The 27,585-nt window shown below is 37.2% G+C and overlaps 1 protein-coding gene across 2 annotated transcripts in view; it reads right to left on the bottom strand.

The window, feature by feature from the left end:
• CNTNAP2 (contactin associated protein 2) overlaps positions 1 to 13,994 on the bottom strand; it is a 2,222,175-nt gene extending 2,208,181 nt beyond the window's left edge. The window contains exon 1 of one of the 2 annotated variants that reach the window (XM_081537160.1): positions 13,641 to 13,994. In XM_081537160.1, coding sequence (XP_081393286.1) covers positions 13,641 to 13,737 — 97 coding nt within the window. In that variant the 5' untranslated portion in view covers positions 13,738 to 13,994. The remainder of the gene's footprint in view (positions 1 to 13,640) is intronic. The other variant, XM_081537161.1, reaches the window with a different exon arrangement.
• Positions 13,995 to 27,585: the final 13,591 nt, after the last annotated feature.

Below are 27,585 nucleotides of genomic sequence, written 5' to 3'. Positions count from 1 at the left end.
GTAAGAGATTCACGGAAACTAATAATAGACAATTATAACAATATACTGTAACAGAGGGTCCATAACTTTTGCAATTTGAGGTCCAGCATAAAAGCCAGCATATATTTCTTTTTCCTTCTGTACAATTCTGTACGTATAGAAGACTCGTTCTTACTGTAGGTCTTAGCAACCTCAGTAACTTGAACATAAGCACTGCCACAATCAGTGCTGCAAACTGAAACCAAGACAGTCAATCTGATAGCGAGGCTGGCTACTAAGTATTTAAGGGGCAGGAGGTGCTGGACAAAGGAATGATTCATGTCCTGGGTGGGACAGAGCCGGAAGGCATGGAAGTTCATCAAGCAACTCAGAATGGTGCACTATTTAAAACTTACCACTTGCTTATTCTGGAATTTTCCATTTAATATTTTCAGACTGCAGCTGACCTCAGTTAAGTGAAACCTTGGAAAGAGAAACCGTGGATAAGGAGGAAATACTGCACAGGATTTTCAAATATTTTCTTCCATTCTGGAGGTTGCCTTTTCACTTTGTTGATGGGCTCCTTGGCTATGTCAAATCTTTTTAGTTTGATGTCATCATACTTTCTGACTTTGCTTTTGGTGTCAGATCTAAAAATTCATCACCAAGACCAAAGTCAAGGAGCTTATCACTTACATTTTCTTCTAGGAGTTTTATAGTTTCAGGCGGTACATTCAAGTCTTTAACTCATTCGGAGCTGATTTTTGTATATGGTGTAAGATAGTGGCCCAGTTTCATCCTTTTGCATATGGCTGTCCAGTTTTCCAAACACCATTTATTGAAGAGACTATAATTTCCCCACTGTATATTCTTGGTTGTCATAAATTAATTGACTTGGCTGATAATCAAGTTCATGAATAGACTGTAAGGTTTCTTAATGCTTATTTTTAACAACAATGGTAAAACATTATTCTCTTACTAAAGATAATACATGCTCATTCTCTATATTTTGTCCAGCAAAAATGTATTTTCCCTCTATTTGTTGCTAAACTATCAGGCAGCGTTATTTGCTCTTGCAAAACTTTATTTTTTCTCATCCGTTTTACAAAAGACTTATTCCAAAGTCATGAGCTACATCCCAATCAGAGGAAGGTCCAAACCTGGCCAGTGTGGTGACTGCAGAGTTGTTCTCTTCTGCTTGGAACACTTCTCCTCTTCTCTTCCCTTATGTAGTTCCTCCTCATTCTTTAAGTTCCAACTAAAATGTTGTAATAGAGAGGATCTGGTTCATCACTCACTGATGAACTTGCCTCTGGAGTGACTGAGATGACTGAGCAATTTTAATTGAAATTCTAACATACCTAGTAAATAAAAGAGACTTAAGGTAACTTGCTAAGGTTGAATATTACAAAAAAGGATAGTGAAAACAATTTTGAAATGAGAGCTAAAGAAACAAATAAAATGTGTGACTTACAGAAGCATGGGGTTGGAGGAGACTCTCGAGAGTCCCTGGGACAGCACAGAGATCAAACCAGCTGATCCTAAAGGAAATCACCCTGAATAGTCATTGGAAGGGCTGACACTGAAAGTGAAGCTCCAATACTTTGGCCACCTGATGCAAACAGCCAATTCACTGGAAAAGACCCTGATGCTGGGAAAGATAGAGGGCAGGAGGAGGAGGGGACAACAGAGGATGAAATGGTTGGATGGCATCACCACCTCAATGGACATGAGTCTGAGCAAATTCTAGGAGATAGTGAAGGACAGGGAGGCCTAGTGTGCTGCAGTCCATGGGATCGCAGAGTCAAACATGATGAGCAACTGAACAACAACAATAGAAGCATATTATTAAGTGGTATTATATTATTATTAATCTTTCCCACTAAAATTAGCATGTTCAGCTTATAAACATTCAATTTATAAACTGAATGTGTTACACGGAAGATTATTAAGAGTATAACAAATAAAATAATGAAAAATAATTTTAGGTCCAGACCTAGGTCACTAATTTTTCCAAAACAAGCTAATCTTCATGCATGTTTCTGAGTAGTTATTTTTTAATTATTCCTCAGGCAACACTGTCACAGGCCACTTCAGCAGGCCAGTAATTCAGCTGCTAGCTCAATTTGTCTTTGGCTCCACCATTAGTACATTTGTCATTTGAAAGTTCAATATGTAGAAACAAACACAGTATGAGATGCTCTAAATACTATAATTATAGACATATAAAATGAACAAACAACAGATCTGAAAGTCTCTTACAAAAAGCTCCATTGATGTCAGTTTAATAGAAGAACGTGTCATTTTTATTTACAAGATTTGAAATCTCTTTTAAATTTGGATATATTACTCTAATTTTTTCACATCTAAAAATGTGCAGTAACGATGCATTTTAAATTTCAAAACTTATGTTTTGGGGAATGATATACTTTCTGTAAAACTGAAATGCTTCAGATCACTGTATACAATAATTATGTAACAATAAAGCATGTTTCCATGATATGAAGACTATTCGAATTGCAGTAATATATTCCTACTATACTTTGGGCAAAGAACAGACAATAAACTGAAATTCAACTATGCTGCCTTTCAGTTTGAAAAAAAAATAAAAGATGTAAGTTAGGCTTTAAAATAAATTTTAATAGTCTGTTACATTTTGTTGTTGTTATTGTTGTTCATACAGATGGGTCAGTTTTAAGACAGTATTTTATGAGACAAGAATTATTACTTACAGGTAAACTTTATTGTACCTAATATTATATTAAAATTATACTACTGATTACATTGCATTTAGCTACAGAAATATCAGTAGAACTGATAAAGGAAATCTTTACATGTCATTACAATCTATCTATTTGCATAATTTACATATAGAACTCATCAATCAATTCAATCAGATTATATTTATTTATGTTTATGTACCCAGAAATGTTATAGGTCATTTGAGGGATATAAGTAAAGATAAATCACAATGTTTTCTCTTAATAGCTATATTAATCTTTGATATGTTAACTAGCCATCTACAAAATAGTGACTTAAAATTTAATCAGACTTCATGATATCTGTCTTCAAACACTTTACAGCAATAGACTATAGAGTAGATACTAAGCTATTATTACCTTAAAGCCCAGCTAGAACTAATGGCATGAATTTTTGAAAATACTTATTACATATTAGTTTATGGGATAACTTGATAAAAGTAAAACTGTATAAATGTGAAATCTGTGAGTTTTTAATTTTTGAGCACCCTTATGCTTTGAGTATTCCAAAATAGAGGTAACTGTCTAATTTTATATGATAATTCAATGCAACTAGTACAGTGCCATATATGGTAAAAGATATATACTGAAGTCTAGCTCTTTTGATACAATGGCACACTTATATGTATTAATCTAAGAACAAAACATAGGCTGTGCCCATGCAGACCAGGGGTTAAACAGGAGTTACTTGTATTGTCAGCAGGTAGTGCGGAAGAATCATTGTAAAGCTTACAAATTTTTAAGCAGGTTTAGCTGGATGGCAGACTTTGAAAAGGCAAGGCTGGAGGATATTTTAAGGATGAGGTGCAGCATGTACAAAGTTTCAAATGTAGGGACAAGAAGAGTTAATTCAAAATATAAACCCAGAATATAAGTGATTATTTTTTGTATTCATCAAAGACTATTCTTGTTATGTTAAAAATCAAAATGAAATTCACTGAACGTCCCACAGCAACTTTGACAATATCAACTAACATGCTGGATAATATACACTAAATATATGCAATTATCAAGTTTCTCTGCCACTACTCTATCGTTTGTTTACAAGATTTTTTGACAACTTTGGCACTCTATTTAAAGTACCTGTTAGGCACAATAATTATTTTGTTGACATCTGTCTTCAATCTACATGCAGATTTCAGGTATTTCTTTGAAACAGCGTGTTTTGAAAAGAGCATTCATGCTTGTCTTTTAATGAGTCTGACCAACCAAATGGCTTAAGTATAGAAAATGTTATAAAATAGAGCCATGTAGGAAAAGGGTTTGAGACATCGTAAAGCTGAAACAGCATGGTTTCTTTCCTTTCCTTGAAATGACAGATTAATATCTATGTATAAATAATGATAAACAAGTATCTGTGCTTATTACTGCATGAAAAGTGTCAGCAATTTGGGTAATTTCTCACTCTAACATTAGATACTTGAAGATAACTTGCATTATCTGTCATTGGTCTACCCCATATAAGTCCAAATAGCAAAGGAACTGCTTATTATCCTCTTGGTATTTTGCCTGCAATTAGACCAAATCACCACAGGGAGGTGATGGTACCTCCAACCCGCTCCAAAGTTCTGAGGTTTGGGCCGTGTATTAGCTTTTTCTAATATCAGCATATACAAAATAGGAAAGGGCATTTCAGAAGGAAGGAACAGAATTTAAGACAGCATAAAAGAAATGTGATTAGAAGTAGCATGTTGTATTGAAGAAGTTGCAAGGATTGCAGAATGGCAAGGCTCTGGAGGGCAAATGTTGGGTTAGGGGAGATGACATCAAAGGGAAAGACAAGAGCCAAAGAAGTGTAGCACATGACAAGATTTGTGTTTGGGGAAAGCATTTCTGACATATGTATCAATGATAAACTTGAGGAGAATGATTAAGAGCAAGGAGACATACTATGAGGCTGCTAAGTTAATGCCTGGATGGAAATGCTGGAAATCTTAACCAGAACTGTGGTGACAGGGATGGACAAAGAGGAATAGCTACAAGGGCTATTTAAGCATTAGAACTGACAAATATTTTTGAACAAATAATTTCCCATAGCCGTTAAAAATAAAGAAGTTTTCTTCTTGACAACACTCTCAGGAAAAGTTTTATGATTTATTATCATTTGAAATTCATCCTCAAAACACTGGTTACAGATGACAGAGGTTATCAACTTTTAACCTTTCGTAATGCCAATAATACTTGCAGTTCTGGATACAGACCACAAAATTTCCTGAGAACCAGTTTTAACAGCTTTTATTCCTACCTGACAAAACATTTTAACAAACATTTTCCGTGCCTTTAAATAAATAGTTTCACAAGATAGAATTCCATTGTAAAATCAGTTTATTATGAAGAGGTTTAAAAAATGAATAATATTGTCCATATTATCATTCAATGTTATTACTGACATAGAAACATTATGATTAGAGGTATTTTTCCCCTATAACTCTACATGAGCAGGTAATTAATCCTTAAAATACTGCCTAGATGCAAGCTGAAACTCAGTTATACAGAACTGGAAATCAATGACATAATATTTCACCTAGCCAGCGGTGCCATCGTTAGGAGCACAGACTGTGTGGACAGATCATACAAGTGGCCTGGAAAGCTACTTTACTTCTTTGCCTTAGCTTTCTTATCTGCAAGCTGGAGCACTGTTGTATTAAATGAGTTAATAATTTCCTGGTGGCTCAGACAGTAAAGAATCCTCTTGCAATGCAGGAGACCTGTGTTTGATCCCTGAGTCGGGAAGATCCCCTGAAAAAGGACATGGCAACTCACTCCAGTATTCTGGCCTGGAGAATCCCCAGGGACAGAGGAGCCTGGCGGGCTACGGTCCATGGGCTCACGGAGTCGGACACGACTGAGCAACTAAACACAGCACAGCAATACATCTAAAGAGTACTGCTTGACCTGAAGTACGCAATCAACAAATATCAGCATTCATGTCAACTGGAAAAAAGATTTAAAGCATAATAATCTCTATTGATGCCTGGAGTTCTGGGAAAGAACACTAACTGATCGGTGCTGAAAAGGCAATTGTTATGCGTTTTTAGAACTCAATCAGTAAACATTTATTAGAGAAATGATATATACTTGTTGAACAAGCACTCCAGTTTTGACTCAATTCCGCACAAACACATCAGTATATAAATATAGGAAGGAGGCCGTTTATGTTTGTGTGGCTGCCCAGGTGGCGCTGGTGGTAAAGAACCCACTTTCCAATGCAGGAGATAGTAGAAGCAATGTAAATACCCAATTATGACATACTGATATCTTTGACAGTATTATCTTTGTCAACTGACATAATTAAATGGTTATTCTTACTTCCATACTCCAGATAGCCAACAATACTAGAATCTGCTTTAACCCAACCATGTGAAACCTACATGTCTATGTTAAGATACCTGAGTAAATCTCATACATACTACAGACATGCATGAGGTATGATGAAATTTTACTCTTGGAGATTCATCACCACCATTAACAACTTCTTCTACTGTATAAAGCAGACATAAAAGTATTTTTTCCACATAATAACACAGAATATTAATCATGTGATTTAAGTAATGAGTATAGTTTCTCATTAACAAAAGTCAGCTGAAAAACCACCAGTGATGATAACCTACATAAGTAAAAAATAAAGTTTTACTTTACAGATCAAATCTGATGAGATTTTATGTGGTTGCCTGGTGGATTGTGTCCAGAAGGATTTGATTCTGTGGACATATTCAGACTCACTGAGAAAAAAATGCCATAACAGATTAGCAGCACTATCTTGATGATGGCATCAAACTTATGTTTTATTGTGGCCATGAATACTTTGGCCACCTGATGTGAAGAGCTGACTCATTGGAAAAGACCCTGATGCTGGGAAAGATTGAGGGCAGGAGGAGAAGGGGATGACAGAGGATGAGATGGTTGGATGGCATCACCGACTCAATGGATGTGAGTTTGGGTAAACTCCGGGAGTTGGTGATGGACAGGGAGGCCTGGCGTGCTGTGGTTCATGGGGTCGCAGAGTCGGACACAGCTGAGTGACTGAACTGAACTGAGTATGTAGGGAGGAAATAAAAGTCTGGATCATATTTTCTTAGATCAGCTGACATTAAAATCATTAAACTAATAACATATTCATTTAATCATTTGAAAAACTGACATTCATAAATGATTTTCCAGATATACTTTTGCTTGAATCAAAAATGTTTCAAATATACCACATGCATTCTATAAATTTCAAGCTTAAATTCATTAACAATTAAGTAATTTAATGAAAAAATTATTCATGTGTAATTACAAAATTTTAAACACTATCCCTAAAATATGCTAAAATTTTGCCACATTACATAATTAGGCTGATTTTTTTTCCCGTAGTCCTTCTGTTCACATATTTTGCACAATATATGTATCATCTACAGAGTATATGATATGGAAGTAAACATTTGCTTTTATAAGGTTGCTTAATAACTTGATTCCCATTAAGTAAGAGATGACTACCTAGTAAAATGAGTTGCGTGATGCATTTTAATCAATATACAATTTACCTTAGTTCGCAATAACTGTTTGAGTCTGCATGATTTACAAGTAACAATAAGCACCTTCCATTTTAAGAGAATATTCTTACAGGTAAATATATTCTTTGGCAAAGCATGGTATTATTTCATCCCAGAATAAGTTGTTTTGTTAATTCAGAGCACAGGTACTTATTTGCCTGTGCATTCCTTTTTAAACAATATCGTAATTGAATGACTTAGTTGACATTGTTATAGCGGCTAGGAGAAAATTAGGAGTCAAGGCAAAATTTGTCTTCTTATGTGCTTTTTTTCAACATGACATAATGCAAAGAAGTGAGCAAATCCTTATTGAATTTAACTAAATTTTCTATAACTTGATTTCAATGTAGACTCGCCACACAAGACAGAGTCGGGGAGCCTGACTTCATGAAGGTTAACCTTCATTCACCTTCTTCTATGACACAAACTGATTAGTAAGACTATGCACCCAAGCAGGGGTGAACTGGAAACAGGAAGAGAAACCTTATATATCCTTGGGGATCATTTTTCCTGGTACAAAATATTCTCAGGAACTAATTTTACCTCCTTCCTAAATATAAAAACATTAAAGAATATGTTACTATGTATGTTTACGAGAGTATTTCAAACAAACGTGAAGCATAAGGAAAATGTTGACTACGGCCCTCGGGAGCTTGCCTGTATTTCTGCAGCATTTTTATAGTATACCAAAAATGTGATCTCTTCAGAAGCAAACTCAGAGCCAACAAATACATCTTTATTTCCAGATTTCCTACTATCAGGGGAGGTTTTAAAATCTGGAGTGCTATAAAAAATTCAGTTACTTCAAGCTGTTATTATGAATAGTCTACCCCAAAAATGAACTAAATAAGAGTTTAACAAGCTCTTTCTCGAAATTTACAATCAAGGAAATCAGTCAACTTTGTCTTCAAAGTCCAAATGTTTCTGTTTATTTTGTAGAATAACTGATCCAAATCATCCAACTCTTCATGACTGTGCAGTAGGAACACAAATAGGAAGTAACGACCAACTCAAGGCATGTCAAATTCAACTGATGCTTAAATGGACAGCATGGAATTGAATGTGGAGCTACTAAAGACTATAACCAAGATGTGTGTTTTAAATGGTAACGGAAACCACATATAAACAAATGGTTTTCTTTTAAATGTCTCTCTCAAATAAATATCACTAATAGGACCATGCAGATATGAATGAAAGAATGAATAGAGGGGCTTGGAGATCACAGTTACATTAAGTCAATTCTCCAACTCAACCTTCAGGAGGAAAAACAAGTCATAATTCACTGCTGGTTTTTAAGCACGTTCATTTAGTTCAATACTAAATAAGCTTATTATTGGCAATTTTAATATGTTGGAGCTTGATAGGGGACAATAAACATCACTCCTTTCTCTCTCTGAGTTCTTGATTAAAAAAGAAGTTGCAGATGGAGAGCAAATATCAGCCTTTACATAATAATTGCAGATACGGAAGAAAAGTGCTTCACTATGTGGCAACCATGGGATGCATTAACCTTAATTCTGAAATTAAACAGGCCTTCTACCCATAGGAAGAGCTGAACATCGTAAGACTCCTCATATTACCACAGAAATTACTGCAGAGGCATAGCCTACTCTTGCAGGTCTTTTAGAAGAACCTACTACACCTTTTGTAGGAAGCCTGGGAGAAAGAAGGTGGAAGGGCTCAGCTAAACTAGGTTCTTCTCCCAAAGTCACCTAACAGGTTAAGTCACTCCACCTAACCTGGAGTGGGATGGGTGAACAGAAGAGATAGAGGCTTAGAAGGTTATAAGTGCAATTTTCTCCACATAAAAGAAAACATTAGGACAGAGAAACAGGGGGCACTTCTAAATACCAACAATCTCTTTAGTTGGTCAGAACTAAAACAGGCAGGTTCTAAAGATCCCAGGAGATGGGACAATGCAGTTTTAACTGATCATTCTGTTGAGAAGTATTCTCTTTGTATGAGTCTCATTTGAAAAGTTAAAGCCTATACAAAGATCACTTCATAATTATTCTTACATATTAACATGGAAAAACTAAACACATAATTTCTTCCATGACCAAGTAGGAGATGATTATAGAAATATATCTTAGTTTTCGACAACCTACTTATCTTATAATATGTATTTATCTAGAAACACTCAAACATTCAAATTCAGACCCTGATTATAAATATAGCATTCCCTTTATTTCCTTAATGTAGACTCTGAGGCTTAAATTATTATGCACTCTATTGTTTTACTTAGCACACAGTGATAAATGATAAACTAAAACACTTCTCAAATCAATGAGATATGGGAAAACTTTGAAATTACCCATTTGTTTCTTTATTCCATTAAAATCAATCACTACAGAGACAATATGCAGAAGTGGTTCTCTATGTGTTTAATATTTTTAAGATAATCACTCACTGGATTTGAAGTAAGAATCTCCCCTTATTCTACACCACATTTACAACAAATAAAATCTACTTTAAAAAAAAGAAAAAGCCAAGGGGCAGTACATCAAATTCTTCTTATGTTTCAATCATGAAAAGGCTACATCAAACAAGATGACTTACTAGTTCACTTTTAAAGACTTATTAAGATTTTCTCTGGAAGAATTTATAATTAAGGGAAGTGATTTAAAATCTCAGAGAAGTTATAGACCTTGAAATGTCCTGCCAATTAGAATAGAAAAAAATACTGGAAATGTGATTTTAAAATATATATGATGCACATCAAACAACTTTGATGTTATCTGTCTAAAGATGATATGTTGTATGTTTATACTTGTTTAAAAGTTAATAAAAACTATATTGAATCTGTGGATTGCTTTTTTTACTCACGTTTTCCATTTATCGATGTTAAAAGAGAAAATTTAGACAAAGATTCCAATTTCCTGAACAATGAAATCAGGATCATATATTTATCTCTAATGAGTGAATAGTATTTTTCTTTTTATTAGTTTGGATTAAATAAATAATGTGTGTCCTCTTTATCAATCAACGAATTTTACTAACCTAAAGCACTTTTTAAATTAAATTCATTTAATTAAGACAAATTTATTACTATGTTCAAGCTCAGTATAACTAACAGTATTTGCTTTCATGTTTACTTATATATTTTAATTCAACTATTTAAAAGATATCATTTTAAGATACCATTTATGTGAACTAAAGAGAGAAAAAAGACAAATTTACTACTGTTTTGATATTGTTAATTTAGTTACTTGAAATAATTGCACATGAAAAGACTTATCTATAAATGTGCAAGCAACTTAAACCCCTTGAGAGACTTGTTAGAAAACATACAAATACACACATATTTTAGATATAATATATAATATTATCTATAATAAATAATATTATATCTCTATATATTATATATCACACATATTATATAAAATGTATTTAAAGGATTTTAACATATGTATATATAAATATGTATATACCTTTGTGCTTATATAAGTAAAAACACGTTTGCTACAAAGTATTTGATCAATTGAACCCACACTTTTCAAATACTACAGTCAGTGAAATTATAGTTTAATGGCTATACAAAATAATGTAAAGCGACTTTTATTAGAAAGCACTATTTACGTCAAAATTTAGTATACTTTAAGAATAAACTAAATTCACTAAATGCTAGCTCAAACTTCTCATCATTTAGAACTGCACTGTCAGGGTCTTTCAAATGTGTTCAAATAAATGCAACTTCCTAAGAGTAAAACATTCAACTTAAACTTTATATGTGTGCCCTGTGCATATACATTTACAAGAAGCAAGGCTCTCTGATTCCATCGGCTCAGCAGCAGCTCATTTCCACTATCTCCCAAGAAATTAAAATCCATTTCTACTTAATCCTAGAGATAAGCTTCTTTAAAGTTTATTTTAGTTAAGTTATAAAAAAAGACAGTATTAACAGGAACAGCCTTCGTATACACAGTTCAATAATAGGGAAGAAGAAATAAGCCAGAAGCCAATGTATATCTGAAGCGACGTTGTTATGAAATTTTAAAATATTAACTGTATCTTCAAAAAATATCCATCATATTAGAAAGTTATTTGGGAACCGTAAGCTTTAGCATAGTCATCATACTTTTTAAATGGGTACCAAATAAAAACATTACTTTTAGATTTTCAGGCTACTTTTTGTCTTGTGATGACCTCTCCTGGTTGAGTTGTTCATTATCTTAGATTCATGTAGTTAACCATTTTTTCTCTCTGGGTGCTTTTAGTACTAAGAATTTAACTCTCAAACTTCTTCAGAGTTGCATATATTATATAAACAAAACTTGTCATTAAGGGTAGAAGTATAGATTTAAAGTACTGAGTATGTGAAGCTCGTTCTAATCAGTAAAATTGAAATCACTCTTATTGTTTAATTCATTTCTAGAATGGGGGCAACTCTGAGTTTGGTCCCACAATTTAGATTCAAATGAAAGAAAACGTCATATTAATTAAACCATTACACATTTTTTTTTTCAAAAATGAGGAATAAGAGTTAAATAAATAAACCTGAATAATTGAACATAACTATTACCTATCTTAAAAGTAATGGTCTCTGTTCTTCCCTATAGCCGAATTCTAAGTTATAAGAACTAAGAATGTATTTCAGAAATGACAATTTTTCTGTTCTTAAAATATAGTAACCCAATGACTGCATGTAAGCCATTCTTGACACATGAATTTTTCAGATGGATCCATTATAATTAAAGTATACAGAAAAATGAAATACAGAACTCAGGAAAAACTCTGGCTGTGAGGGCCTTAAGTCCGTGAACTCAATAAATTTCGTGTATAATGAGCTTATTTTCTGAGAAAAGTGGCAACTAGTTCTATATAACCAGACCTTGACATGGAAACTGAAATTTCATCAGAATAGTTTTCTCAGTAGCTAGTCACATAGTTATGGAAATATTAATACTGAGCATTAAAGCTGCATAAGTTATATTTAAATCTATAAAACTGGCATTAAATATTAATAACATATCACATTTTTATGTCTAATCTATTTTGTGAAAAAGCTGTAAAACTTTTTTTCAAGTTCATTACAAACTTAGATTACCATTTAGTGGTTTCTCTATCTTGAAATGATATCTCGAAATGAAAGGGAATCAAATACTGTACTTGGGAAAATTTGTCAAAACAGTAATTCTGGATCATCATATGATATTATTACTTAGCAGATTTTTTAGCACAACTTATAAAGTCAGTTTTCAGTGTTTATTCTTATTAACACTTACACACTGGAATAAGAGCGTTAATATTAACATATGGACGAAGATATTTTAATGAATCATAGGATCTGATAGAGATACTTCACATATGAATTCTGGAAAACACTAAACTTTTCTTCCTACATGGAAAACACTTATTTTTCAAAATCTAAAATCTCCATGATGATTCTTTAACACCTCATTCATTTTCAGAAACAAGTATGTCTTATAAATATCATCCTAAGATTCCTACAGGCAATCTTTCTAGTGCTTAACTCTTTCTGAACCAAAGAAGCGCTCATGCATTTCCTCTCTAGATGCACAATATGCACTTCTAAAGCAATGCAGAAGATGGGCTGGAATCTTCCATTGCTTTCTACTCTTTCTAACCTCACGAACAAATGAACAGTCTTTTTCAGAAAGAGCTAGCTAAAACACACAGAGATAAACATACTGAAGAGAATCATTTCTTTCAGAGAACTCTCAAGAAATCTGATCACTACTGCATTAGAGAGATTTTGCACTGCCTGTCACAAGTTCCAGACTGCGTTACACTCCACTGCCAGGAAATTACGGCGATTTCAGTTACAATACTAGATTCACTGTCTTTCATTTTAATAAGCAAATACTGAATGGTCATTAACTCGGGGTGGGGGGTGACAAGCAGAAGTCCATAGGTGCCCAAACTGCTCAAAATAAGCTCCTTTCCCACTCCCGAAGCCGTGCTCATTTAAAGTTAAAACCATAAATAAACTTATTTTTGCCATGGTTTCACTTTTCATCTTCCCTGACCTACCTAAGCCCAAGGCAATGAACTCCTTCTACACAACACACCGAAGTGGAGAAAGAACTCCTAAGAAGCCGTCACTGACACTGTATCACTCTATCCAAGCGGCCGCCAACCCATCTCCATGACCACAAACAACTTTCTAGAAACATCACCAGCATCAACCACCCTCTCTCTCCCCGCAGCCCGGAGTGCGGGGTTTGGAGTTTTCCCCTGCTGCAGCGGCTGCCAAGTGCGTGACAGCCTAACCACACACACACACACACACACACACACACACACGCATCAGCGGGGCGAGACCTGCGCAGGCACCTCCTCGGAGTTGGTACCCGGGGCGGGTGGAACATCAATGCGGCACTGAAACTGCTCCAGCGCAGAGCGAGGCGGCGGGAGGGCTACTTACGGGACGTGGCGGGAGCCGTCCAGGCTCTGCAGAAGATGCCGCCGAGCAGCCCGAGCCACAGCGCTGCCCCGCAGCGGGCTCCCCGAGCCCCGGGCATCCTTCGCCTCCCGGCTCGCGGTACTCCAAAGGCTCGCTGCGGAGAGACGCGGTCCGTCTGTCCGTCCGTTCCGAGGGCTTCTCGGGGGGCGAGGGGCCGTCCTCGGGCAGCACGGAAAAAGCCAAGACACTCCTGCGTCCTTCTTCTGCGTTCACCCGCTCCCGGCTCCAGTCCGGAGCAGCAGGGCGATCGCAGCCTTCCTTTTCCCTCCGCGCGTGTTGTCTCGCCTCTTGCTCTGCGAACCAATGTCAGGGGGAAAGAATTCAAACCGAGAAGGAAAAAAAAAGGAGGCGGGGTGGGGGGAGCGGGAGGCGGGGGGAGGAACAGAGGAGGGGACTCGTACCCCGCCCTCTCCTTCTCTGGGAAAAAAAAAAGAAAAATCACCAGGGGACGAGGCGGAAAATCAGAAGAACGGAGGATGCAGGAGATGCAGAGAGCGCGCGCGCGGGGACGGCGGCGGTGCTGACGCTGCCCCTGCGGGCGAGCGCTCCCCGGCCGGCCGCTGGGCAGCGGGACTCGGAGGGCTTCGCGGCGCCCGGCAGCTCACATGGAGGGACTGTGCTTGCGCGCACGGAGCACGCAGCCCCGCGGCCACGGGCGGGCGCACGCACGGCCTCAGCGCGGCGCGGCGCGGGGCAGCATCTCCCCGGCGGAGCCGCCGCGGCCGGAGGGCTGAAGAAGCCGCCGCCGCCGGCAGCGCCAGGGAAGCGGGCCGGGGGGCTGCGGGGGGTTGGGGGGGGCAAGCCCTCCCGTCTCTCTCTCCCCGCGGCTTCAGGCCCCTCCCCGGCTCCTCCTTTGCCGCCGCCGCCGCCGCCTCCTTACCGTACCCCTCTGACTGTCACAGCCCTTCTGCCCTGCCCTCGCCTCGCGGGGAAACAGCCGCGAGAAGGAGCCCACGGGTCCGGGTCCATCGGCTGGGGCGGGGGACGAGGAGGGGGGCGCGCGCCTCTCCCCCACCCCGGGCCGGAGGCGGGGCTGAAGTTGGGAATTCGCGGGGTGATCGCGGAACCCGGCTCCAACCCTGGCGCCCCTCGCCTCCCACCTCCCCCCACACCCAGCTGCAGGAAAAACCACCCCTGCGCTCGGGTGCCTTCTCTCTGCCGCCTCTCCTCCCCTTCAGACAAGAGATGGTACAGGCTCCGGGAGCTCTGGCCGCCCCCCCCTGGGAACCAGAATCAGGCGTCCGACAGGCAGGTCTTCCTAGTGGTCCTAACACCAAGGGACGGAGCCGAGCATCCTGACAGGAGCAGCGCGGACTGTAGACGCTGCTAATGCAGATGTTTTCAATATGTAATTAATTCCTCCTGGTACATATCCACACGTACACCCAACCCACGATGCGGCCAGGAGAACTCCATCCGGGCGAACGCTCACACAAACAGACCCAAACACAGAACTGAAAAAAGCGGGCTTAAGGATAACTACTTCAGGGTGTCTGGTGCGTTGCAAGTACTGAGAATTGCGAATATCTGGGGAGACCCAGATTTTCTGTTCACATTCAGATCATTTCAGTAATAAATCTCAGGCTCTTCTCCCCAGCTCACACCTCTCCACACCCCACCCGCCATACAGTTTCCTTCCAGCCAGTCTACAAATAGTACTGGGATGCTTATGTCTCTGCAGAACCAATCCTTTCACTGACTTTACTGACACCGTTAAGAATTATCGGTCATCTAACTATCTAACGATGTTTAGGGAGGAAAAAAGAGGAGGAACCATGTCTTTGGGTGTTATGCAATGAATAAGCATTCGCCTTTCAAGATAAATAAAAAATTTTATGGAGACTTGGCTACTCCTGGAATAGACTCTGAGTTTAATATTATGGTTAGGTCTCAGACAGGTCTACTGTAAACAGTAGATAGAGTGTGTTCGCTGCATAATTAGTACGGTGGCAATGGGGCTGATTCATCATGCTTTATTAGAGCTTTGTTTCTTATTGATTTAAAGGGATGTTTGTGGCCTAGTAAGAACTGCAGATTGGGTACAATCTGGGAAATGAAGACACACCACAGATGACAAACATGGGAGACTGCATCCTCATGCTATAAAACTCGCCTCCTATAAAGTGATACAGGAAAGGCATTCTTATGGATTATAAAATGCTCCTTTTCTGCTTTAATTTCCACCAACTGTCAGACTTCAGTGAACACTGGCAAAGATGCTGTAGTAGGGAACTGTTGTCAATCATTTGTAAGAACCCAAAGAAACCCACCATAGGGGAAAAAACCATGAGGGAGCACAACTTTTCAGAAGTCAATTTTTAAACAGTGTATGTCTATTTTAGCTGTTGCACTAAATCCCACTAAAGTCGTGTTCAAGTGTTTTAACAGAAGACTGGAAATGAAAACAATGGAAAATATTGCTATTTCAGTATCTCAGTGGATGCTATTCAGTGGGTATCTATCTCAAGCGGGTTTGAACTGAACCTGTTTCTTAGGGTACTGATTAAAAAAAACTGGCTGTAGATTTCTACTTAATTGTTTTGTCATAGAAAATAGCATACCTGGGGGTATTTTTATCTTCCAAAAAGTATTCTGACCAGTTTGAAAGCATTTCTCTCAAGGAGTAAAAACAAATAAAATATAGCCTTTTTTAATGACACACATGTAACCCTGCAACACCACTGTGCTATATGTTTCATGTCAGTGAACTAAGAACCTGCCTTCATTGATGCTCAATGCACTTCATCATGTTTGAAAGTTAACAATGTCACATTCTTTGTAATGCAACTACTTTTGTTTCAAATTTCTGTTAACTTGATCTAGACATTGGGATTCATAATTATACTTAAAGAAATAAGACTTTAATAGTTTGGGGATCAGACATTCTTTAGATTCTAATGCTACCTTCTCCTCATCAGTTCATCTTTTGCATTGTTAGATATTAACATTAAGAAGCTTCTTATTGACTTCAATTAAAACTGTTTAATGAGAAGGTAGATCCCCTGGACGGAGGAGCCTGGTAGGCTGCAGTCCATGGGGTCTCGAAGAGTTGGACACGATTAAGCGCCTTTACTTTCACTTTTCACTTTCATGCATTGGAAAAGGAAATGGCAACCCACTCCAGTGTTCGTGCCTGGAGAATCCCAGGGACAGTGGAGTCTGGTGGGCTGCCGTCTATAGGGTCGCACAGAGTCAGACACAGCTGAAGCGACTTAGCAGCAGCAGCAGCAGGAACTACTAGGCCTGTTTGGCCTGGTCATCCTTCAAGAACCTGTAAAATTGACAGGCCAAACAGTAGATTCAGGATAGTTCCACCAGCAGGCAATTAGATATGATAAACATGGACTGTCTTATGTGCATTACATTGTCTGCAGATGAAGACATATAATCAAACAAAATGTTTCTTCCCTTTGATATAAGGTCAATTAAAGTTTGAGAAGAGTAAAACTAAATAGGCCAAACTATAAGAAAGAAAAAACAAAACATGGTGAGGAAAGAAGATGGTCAAGGGGCATTATTTTGGAAGTAAAGTAATATAGAGTATGAAATGATAGATGATCCCTGCTTCCCATCGCCCAAGTCCTCTTTTCTTCTTCTACAGAGATGATTGGGGTCATTTTATATTAACATGACCTCATAATTGGAACAATTTATTGCTTCACAAGCAATATATTTATTATTCATTTATGTCTTAATATTTGTTGAGTTTCTACTATTATGGACATTGTATTAGATACTGTGATTATACCTCTGAGTAAGCAGATAACACTTGGTCCTCAAAGTTGGTAACTGTAATCCATGGGATTGCAAAGAGTCAGGCACGACTGAGTATACACACACGCACCTAAAGTGACTGTTGAATGAAACAATGAAAAAATTCAGGACTTTTCAATAAGTAGAGAAACAATTGGCATATGTCTAGGTGTGGCCTTTGGAGTGTAATTTCCCAGAAATCAAGTTGTACAACTGTGCCCAGAAATCAGTCAATTCCCCCAGAAAAATGTGTCTCACTTGCCACTCTGAGGGTATACTCCAAGAATTGAGTACCTGGATGTATAGGCTGTGTCTGGGATGCATTTTCTAGTAAGGATGAACAGAATGAGGTCAAGTCTTATAGGAAAGCCTCCAGTGTACAGAAAATCACCTGGACTCTGGGCCTTTGGCAATGCTAATTGGCCTTAGGCACAGTGAGATACTTCCCATCATAATCAAATATTAATTATAAGAAAGCCTGTTTGAGGAAAATAGCATAAACTAAAAGTAGCTTTCAAGTTTCCAGTCTATTTAAAGGTCTCAGAGAAACGTGTGACAGCTAGTGTTATTTGGATTACACTCTCTGAAGATATTGGTTTAGGAAACAATTCATGTTTAATGATTTATTATTTTAATATTAATGGAAAGTTGTGAAAAGTTGGTCTTAATGTATGTGTAAAACATTTTTGCAATCAATGATCAGGATTAGGAAACTGGGAGGAAAATGACTAAACCAATAAGTAATATTTAGAATATAAGATCTGATCTTAATCTTTACTGCATTCTTCACTTTCTGGACACTAGCTTTCATTTGATTATAGTCTAATATGTATGAATCACATAACCTAGAATAAATATTCTTCCAGAATAGCAATTAAAAATTACCTTTTTCTATGGCATTTTAGTGCTTTAGCTCTGGCAAATCCAACTCACAGTTTATGTAGTGGTTACTTTAACATATCTCCCATTACTTGATGATCTCACAGTTTAAGGAAAATATAATTTCAAATGAGCATCCCCAGAAAAATGCCACAACTTTGAAAGCAAAATGCAATATTTACTTTCAGGCAGGAATACAGGACATGAAGAAAAATACATATGCTTTGAATATCAAATTGTGTGGTCATTTCTTATTAATATTATGGATATAAAGAAGAAAGTAGAAATCTCTTAGAATTGACATGTGTTTTTATTGTCTTATCATTTCTCTTTAAGGAATTGTGATGTCAAAGCTAATCATGATTATAGAGAAGAAAGAGGAGGGTCAAGGAAAAAAGTGAATGAACAAAAGGGAGATAGAGAAGAAGAGTTAGCCCACACCTATGACTTCCTAGTGGTAAACACCTATGTCTGTCTGTGCTCAGTCGTGTCTGACTCTTTGTGACCCCATAGATTGTAGCCCTCTCGACTCCTCTGTCCATGAGGATTCTCCAGGCAAGAATACTGGAGTGAGTTGACACTTCCTTCTCCAGGGGATCTTCCCAACCCAGGGATCGAACCCAGGTCTCCTGCATTGCAGGCAGATTCTGTACTGCTGAGCCACAAGGGAAGCAAAAAACACAACTTGCCAAAACACCTATAAAAATACCTAATTACTCAAAGGAATGATGGCTAAACTATAATTATTTAGCAGTGAGTGTGATTTTTAGGTTTCTGTAGATTCAAAAACTTTTTAAGCAAGTTCAATATTTGTAAAGTCTCAGTATGATTTTAAAATTAGAGTTTTATTTACATGAGAGATTAAAACTAGCTAAAACGTGGGTTACCAAAAAATACCTCAAGAAAGAAAAGTTATATTCAAGGCACAATAACATTAAAAAGAAAAAAAAAACTACCACATCCAAAACACAGTAATATTAAGTGAATTACTTTTGAATGTTATAATCACACAGAAAGGAGAATCAGGTTATCCTTCAGGAATCCATTTATAGGATGGTTGTTGAATCTGGCCTCTGGGTCTTTGTTTGCTCTGCAACCCTCTGTGACATACTCACAAAATATATGCTAAATTTCCTCATTTATAAGATTAGATTTGTATTTATACCTATAAAATTAAATTATTCTGAGAATTATAAATAATTTATATAATATCCCTGGCTCATATAGAGTGCTATTATTATTATCAATTATACAAATGAATGATAGAAAATTCTATACTGAAGTCAAGTTCATGCCTCAATATATTTACACTACAAATTCATTCAAAAATTTTTGGATAAAAAAATAAAGCTTCAATCAGAAAAAAAAAAAAAAAATTCTTTAAATGCTATACTATGTAATGCCTGCCTGTTGAATGCCCAAACATCTAAGATCTTCAAAATCTTCCTTAAGTATTTCTTGTCTTTCATCTTCCGTTTTCCTCCTATCAATTTTTGATAATGCCAGGCCAACTGAGAAAGTTGAACAGTATAAGGAGCATTTAAAACCCAATACAAGCATTGCATTACACTAGTAGCCAAGTTAGACCAGGGAGCATAATAAAGCAAACAGGGCATATTGTTCTGACAATCAGGACATTTTAAGAACAAAACAAATAAACAAACAAAAGAACAATGAGTGTTCTGACTGTAGGAGTTACCATCACTGATTTGAAACTACAGATTGCTGAGAACATTCTTTTCACTACATCCAAGAAGCTGAGTTGACTTAAATCTCTGTACAACTTATTTATTATGTCCTCAGTTTGCAGTGGGGAAGGTATTGAGTGGAGCAGGCTTGGAGGTGATAATTACTGCCTAAACGTTTTCAGCGAGTTTGCAGAGTTATTGCCAAACATTTAAAGCTAGATTCCATAGTTCATAGTGTTCCTAATTCCCGTGGGATTGCAGTGCCTTATCAGGCAATAGGAAATGGTCTGGCCTCTTTTGCTTACGCAGAGTTGAAGAAAATCACAGGACCTGTAGTTGTGCTTTATATCACCTAAAGGAAACCAAGAATAAATTATATTTCACTCTAATCTGTGTAATAATTGTTAAATGAATTTTAGAGATGGCTTTAACTACATGCTTCAGTATGAACATGGTTCTTTCTTCTAAAAAGTGTTTTCTCTTTTACATATTTACGTTCTCCTAGGATAGCAATTCTATCAACACCTAAATAACTGTGGTATTATAATTTACCAATATGTAAGGTATTTATGTGATAATGTTTAATGATCTCTTGGTCTATTGAACTTTCTGCTTGATAAGTATTTAGCCAAGAATGGCAAGGAGAAAAAGAAGATGGCTTTTCCGTTTGTGTCTTATTTAACAGTATTTCTCATGTATAATTAGCTCATATATACCTGCCTTAGTATGTTGAGTAGACAGACATAACTGAAATTTTCTTTAATAATTCATAAATCCAGTAATGTAATCTTTCATTTTATCTGCATATGTTATAATTGATGGTGTGAGATCAGATTTTTTTTCTGATCTCAGAATTAGTGCGATATCTTTCAAATTTGCTTTTTTCTAATCTTCTCTGCATCTTCTTCAAGTCCTAAGGGGCTGCCCATGCAACAAGTTGGAACTGAACTTACCCCTGAAAGATAACTCTTCACTCTCTTAAAAGACCTGATGGGAATGAGGTCATGATGAGGGGCAAAATGAACAGAAGTGGATGATCTTTGAAATAGACTGAAGTTTTAATCTGGTCTATTCTTTTTTTCTTTTTTTCCTTTGTCAGAGTGAAATAATTCCAGTAGCTAAGAAATAGTACAAGATGGTTCAGTTCAGTCACTCAGTCATGTCTGACTCTTTGAGACCCAATGGACTGCAGCATGCCAGGCTTCCCCGTCCATCACCAACTCCCGGAGTTTATTCAAACTTATGTCCATTGAGTCAGTGATGCCATCCAATCTCCTCCTGCCTTCAACCTTTCCTAGCATCAGGGTCTTTTCAAATGAGATGGTAGTAAACAATTATTTGACTATTTAGGGTTCTCTGTGTTCATATCTCTCTGGGACCATGGTTATAACTTTTCTGGATGAAAAGACTTTCTTTCCTAAGTAACTTCAAGTTATATTGTCTATAGGCCAGTTCCCATATTTTCAATTTATGCCATCTTCATAAATGCCAAATACAGGAGATAATACTGGTCTACTGTAAGTTCCAGTCACTAACATTAAGCTAATAATTGGTGGTTACAATAAAGGTTATAGACTGACCTGTTGGTATTTTCATTCCACAGAAGTTTCTGCATCCTTTGTCCCTCACCTCGAAACTCCCAGTGGAGACTAAAAGTCATGTACAGACGACTGCATTGGGAGTCGCTGAAATAAATTAGCTAAAACTTTCATTTCCTGAGATAATTTAAATTGTGTGTGGAGGGGGATGAGAGGGACAAAATACACACATACCAGATTCTTATAAGCCTATGCATGTTATTCTCAGTTTAGGTATAATCTTGATAAATACACTAATATACTTTGCATTTAATAAATCATAAATAATACCATATGCCAGCACTAAGTACTCTCCAACATGTAGCATACTTCATAGTCACTCAATTTGAGAGTGAAAGCCACTATCATCTGCTTTTAAAATATTTGAAATATGACAGTGTTCATTTTTACAATGTATGATATCTAGAGTTAGTAAGAAATGCTTTCACCACATTGCTTCTTTAAATTCACATGTTTGTGGAAGTGTTGCTTACATTGCCATTGGGATGAGTTACTGGAAGAATGGGCTCAAGGGAGACTTTTCTGTTCTTTCTTCTGCCAGAGTCCATGACTTAAATTCCACCAGAGGCATGAAAAGTTGGGAATGGCTTACACTTAACATTTAGTAGCCACCAATAAAGTATTCTCAGTTGATTAAAATGTGACTCTTGTTTAGTCATTTTAGTTATTGGTTTACATGTGTCATCAGAAAAACATCTTAAGCATTCTCTCAATTTTATTGATGAAAAAACTTCAACAACTTTTCTTGTGTTTGCTCTCCTTCTTAATGTTAGTATTCTGATAGGAAAAGCCCTAGGGTAATTTCACCCTAAGATAATTAACTTCACCCTAAAAGGATCTTCTTGGCTAAGATCGTCAATTCTGATTGTCCACTGTCTCCTTAGAAAGGAGGATGAACACACACACAAAAATAAACTGAAATAGTAAGACAAAATCTGATGACTTCACAAATATGCTTGGAAAGATCCAAAGCTATTGTATGAAATCAGTCTGTGACCTCAGCCTCTCTCAATCTGCCCTCTCAAATCATCATCCCGGAGCCAACAAACAGCTCAGTCTGTTCCATCCTTTCCTCCCCATGCAAATTGACATCCTAGAGAGGAATTGGTATGCAGTTTATGACTCACAGAAAAATATAATAAGGACAAGTGGAGGAGTGGGTAAAAAAAAAGCTTAATAACACACAGTGAAGTTTGTCCTGGGGAAATGGCATTGAATAAGTTTCAGAGTCCCTTGGACTGCAAGGAGATCCAACCAGTCAGTCCTAAAGGAAATCAACCCTGAATAGTCATTGGAAGGACTGATGCTGAAGTGAAGCTCCAATATTTTGGCCACCCGATGGGAAGAGCCAGCTCCTTGGAGAATACCAGGATACTGCGAAAGAAGGAAGGCAGGAGTAGGAGAGGGCAACAGAGGATGAGATGGTTGGATGGCATCACCAACTCAGTGGACATGAGTTTGAGCAGACTCTGGGAGATAGTGACAGGGAAGCCTGGCATACTGCAGTCCATGGGATCTCAAAGAGTCGGATGCGACTTAGAAACTAAATAACAAAAACAAACTGTGAATTGAGGGTTCAAATCCTTACGGATTCACAAAAATCCATGCTTGTATACACACAACTAGCCAGAATGTTCCCAGTGTGGCCATTTGAAGTAAAATGGGATTGCAAAAAACTAAACTCAAAATTTCAAAACTGAATCAACCTTTACTGCCTTCAGTGGTAGAAGTGAGTGATGCAGTTGTATTCCTATGCTTTGAGGAAGACCTTTTAAATAAATATTTAGTTAAAGCAAATACCACATAGATTAGGAATTCTCTTGGTAAAGCATTCTCATTAACTCGTTTCTCAAATAAATTCTCCTCTCATCACTATATTTGAGGGTTATTAAAAAACTGATAAATTGTATTATAATAATTAACAAACTAATTATCTACTCCAGACTACTCTGGAAAGAATATATACAGGAAAAATAAATAACTTTTCCCCCTTATTTAACTTCAAAGACCACAAAGCGTATGGTTCTTATTCTCAGAAAAAAAAAGAGTGTGTGTGTGAAAGAGAGAGAGAAACAGAATGGAGATATTTAATTTCTCCAAGCAAAGAGGGAAATTGTCTAGATAATTACAGCCATCAAGTACTTTTTGTTTACTTATCCCTGTTGAATACTATCGTTGCAAAGTAGCTTCCTCCATTATACCGAAGTTGCTTATAGCATAGAAAGAAATTTAAAGATGGCCATATTCCATTCTCATTTTAGGGTAAATAGTAATAATTAAAACAGAAATCAAAACCAAATAAACAGACTATCATCAGAGCATGAAATAGCTTGCAAAGGTCTAAGTCTTGAAGCATCTATCCCTGAACTGAGACCATTAGCTCATATTCTACGGTGTCTATAATGTTAACTATGTAAAATCAATGGAATAAAACTAAATGAAGGAAAATGTAGTCTACAACATGTTACTTTAGATTCCACCAAAATAACAATATCGATTTTTAAACATAATCAGAAATATGATAAATCCAAATGTTATCTCAACTTTTGTACTATTTTTTCTCATAGTTCTTAAAATACAGAGTGATCAGGTAAGTTCAATAGAACACCTATTAAAACATTAAAGGAAAGATTTTGAAGATCTTAATATTTAAACCAATTCCTTAATTACAGTTTTGAATAGCACTTATAATTACTTAAAAAAAAAATCCTTAGAGAAGATGTCAAAGGAAGAAGAGAAAAGAAATTAAAACTAAAAACAAAGCAAAACAAAACTCTAATTTACTGTTTATAGTCCTACAGCAGGCAGAGTGTGAGATTAAGGGCAAGGTGATATGATTTGTTTTAGATTAAAAAATAGTGTAGAAGAACTTCCTCTTTTGTTGTAACTGGAAAGGCTGCTAAAGAACATGGGTATTTCCATACAGTGTGGAAAGAAAATGACTGATTAATCTAAAAGGTGTGATTAACCTACTGTTCACTCAAATTTTGTATCTTCTGTTTCACTAGGAAAAAATCTCTAATTACCCCCATACTCCAGGAAAAATAAAAATATTTATAAGGTCCTCTGTTTACATTCAAAACAAAAATAAATTTAATTGATGCCAAGAAAAATAATTTTATAATTTAGATAACAAGATTTATTGACTAGAATATCACGAAGAAAACTGGCACTTCTTTTTAACCATTAAATGTTAATATCTGGGCATTTTCAGAACTGGCAACACGGAGGGTGTTTCCTTTTTTCAACAAGTATGTTTGTCTAGCATTTCATAGACCACAAGATGCATTGAATTTCATCTCATTTCATCCTTGAAACACTATTTCTATTTTCATTCTACTGTTTGGGGAAAAAGAATAACAGATAAAATGAGAGAGAGATGCAAATACCTCAAAGTTTTATTCTCTCATTCATTCATTTTCTGCCACAGAGTCCGTGACTGGTCAGGCATTGTTCTAGTTGTTGAGTATAGGTGTTCTAGGTGTTAAGTATAGAGCAATAAACAAGATCATTAAGATACCTGGTCTTCTAGGTCTTTCATTATATTAGGATGGGATGAAATATTATGCAGTGATAAATGATTGATTACAATTAAAATTAATGTGACTTAATGATTGCTGCTGTTCAGTTGCTCAGTCACGTCTGACTCTTTGCCACCTCATGGACTGCAGCACACCAGGCTTCCCTGTCCATCACCATCTCCCAGAGCTTGCTCAAACCCATGTCCATTTAGGATGGTGATGCCTTCCAATCATCTCATCCTCTGTTGTCTCCTTCTCCTCCTGCCTTCAATCTTTCCCAGCATCAGGGTCTTTTCTAATGAGTCAGCTCTTCACATCAGGTGGCCAAAGTATTGAAGCTTCAGCATCAGTCCTTCAGTGAATATCCAGAATTGATTTTTTTTTTTTTTAGGATGAACTGGTTTGATCTCCTTGCAATCCAAAGATTAATAAGGATTCATTGTGGAAGCGAAGTTTTTTTTTTCTTGCTGAGATCCAAAGAATAAATCAATCCTAAGAAAATATAAAGGAGAAGCATTTCTTCTTCTTCTTTTTCTTCTCCTTCCCCTTCCCCTCCCCTCCCTCCTTCTCTTTATTCCTCTTCTTTGCAAAAGGGGTGTGTTTTTCAAAGCTATAAAGAGGTGATGCATTTAATATAATTGCAATGTGGTAGCTTAGTTTGGTTAGAGGCCAGTGAACAAGCAGGAAGCAAGTAGCTGATGACGTCTTCAAAACAGATAGAACCAGACAGGGCACCAGGGCAGGAAGGAGAGACGTCAATTAGCAGTCAGACCAGATAATGGTAGCTTGAACTGCTATAATTCTAAAGGAGATGGAGAGACATGGATATATTGGGTTTAGCAGAGTCAGACCAGATAATGGTAGCTTGAACTGCTATAATTCTAAAGGAGATGGAGAGAAATGGATATATTGGGTAAAATTTTGAAGTAAGGTCAAATGACCTATTAATGGATTATATGTGAATAGAGGAAATCCAGTATGCCTGCTATTTTTGTGCAATAATGTATCTATTTTTAATTTTTCATAAGTAACTGTATGTGTAATGATACCATTTACCAAAAAGAGAAGGGTGAGAGCAGAAGATTTGGCATGAAAAGAATTATTCTCTTTCAGATAATTAAAATTTTGTAATGCTACTGAGAAATTCAAGTGTGGATGTCCAGTATGTCGACAGATGTCTGGTCTTGAGTTTGAGATAGGAAATAAAGTATATAAGGTTGTCTGAAAAAGAATGTGAAGATATGGAAGGGAAGGAATGTAACAAGCATCTTAGAGCACTCAAATATTTAGAAGTTCAGCTGGGCAACGGGAAGAAGCAGAGGTGACTGAGGCAGCATGATCAGCGGCTGGGAAGAAAACCAAAAGATTCTGTTACAAAAATTAAGAAAAGCAAGAGGTTTGAATATTGAGATAGAATGAAATGAAGTATTTCTGAGTAACATTCATGAACCCTTTTAAATTAATTTTATCTCCCTCTTCCTCTTTTACCTCCACCATTTTTTAATTTTTTTTCCTTTTTTGTCCCCTCACATAGTATGTGAGATCTTAAGTTCCATGACCAGGGATCGAACCAGAGCCCCCTGCAGTGAAAGCGTGAAGTCTTAACAACTGGACCCCCACTGGACCACCCCACCACCATTTTTTAACACATACTCTATGGTTTTTCCAGTGGTCATATATGGATGTGAGAGTTGGACTATAAAGAAAGCTGAGTGCCGAAGAATTGATGCTTTTAAACTGTGGTGTTGGAGAAGACTCTTGAGAGTCCCTTGGACTACAAGGAGATCCAAACAGTTCATTCTAAAGGAAATCAGTCCTGGGTGTTCATTGGAAGGACTGATGTTGAAGCTGAAACTCCAATACTTTGGCCACCTGATGCAAAGAGCTGACTCATTGGAAAAGACCCTGATGCTGGGTAGGATTGGGGGCAGGAGGGGAAGGGGACGACAGAGGATGAGATGGCTGGATGGCATCATCAACTCGATGGACATGGGTTTGGGTGGACTCCGGGAGTTGGTGATGGACAGGGAGGCCTGGTGTGCTGCGGTTCATGGGGTCACAAAGAGTCAGACACGACTGAGTGACTGAACTGAACTGAACTGAATGCTTCCATGTTTCAGGAGTGAACAAAGAATCTGCCTTTTCTAATTTGGACAGAGAAAGATCAGGAATAAAGATCACGTGATAAAGATCAGGGAGAAGATGGCCATGTAGAAGCCAAGAAGAGACACCTTGAGCTTAGACTTAGCCTTCAGGACAATAAGAAAATGAGCTTCTCTTGTTCATACTGTCCAGGTTTTCGGACTTCATGGCAGCCCTAGCAAACTAACACAGGGCAAAATAGTTTTCTACCTGACACAGTTACGGTGGAGAGTTACACAAGATCAATCCTGAGTCCTAAAGACAGTTTCTTTGAATCCTCTTTTCCACCTTTCGTGTTTCTTTTGATGTATAAGAATGAGAATTG

The sequence above is a fragment of the Giraffa tippelskirchi genome, chromosome 10, assembly GCF_054371585.1.
Source record: "Giraffa tippelskirchi isolate mGirTip1 chromosome 10, T2T-mGirTip1v1.2.pri, whole genome shotgun sequence".
In the NCBI taxonomy this organism is placed as follows: domain Eukaryota; kingdom Metazoa; phylum Chordata; class Mammalia; order Artiodactyla; family Giraffidae; genus Giraffa; species Giraffa tippelskirchi.
Note: the sequence above shows the minus strand (reverse complement) of the source record. Positions and strands in the feature narration are given on the sequence as shown.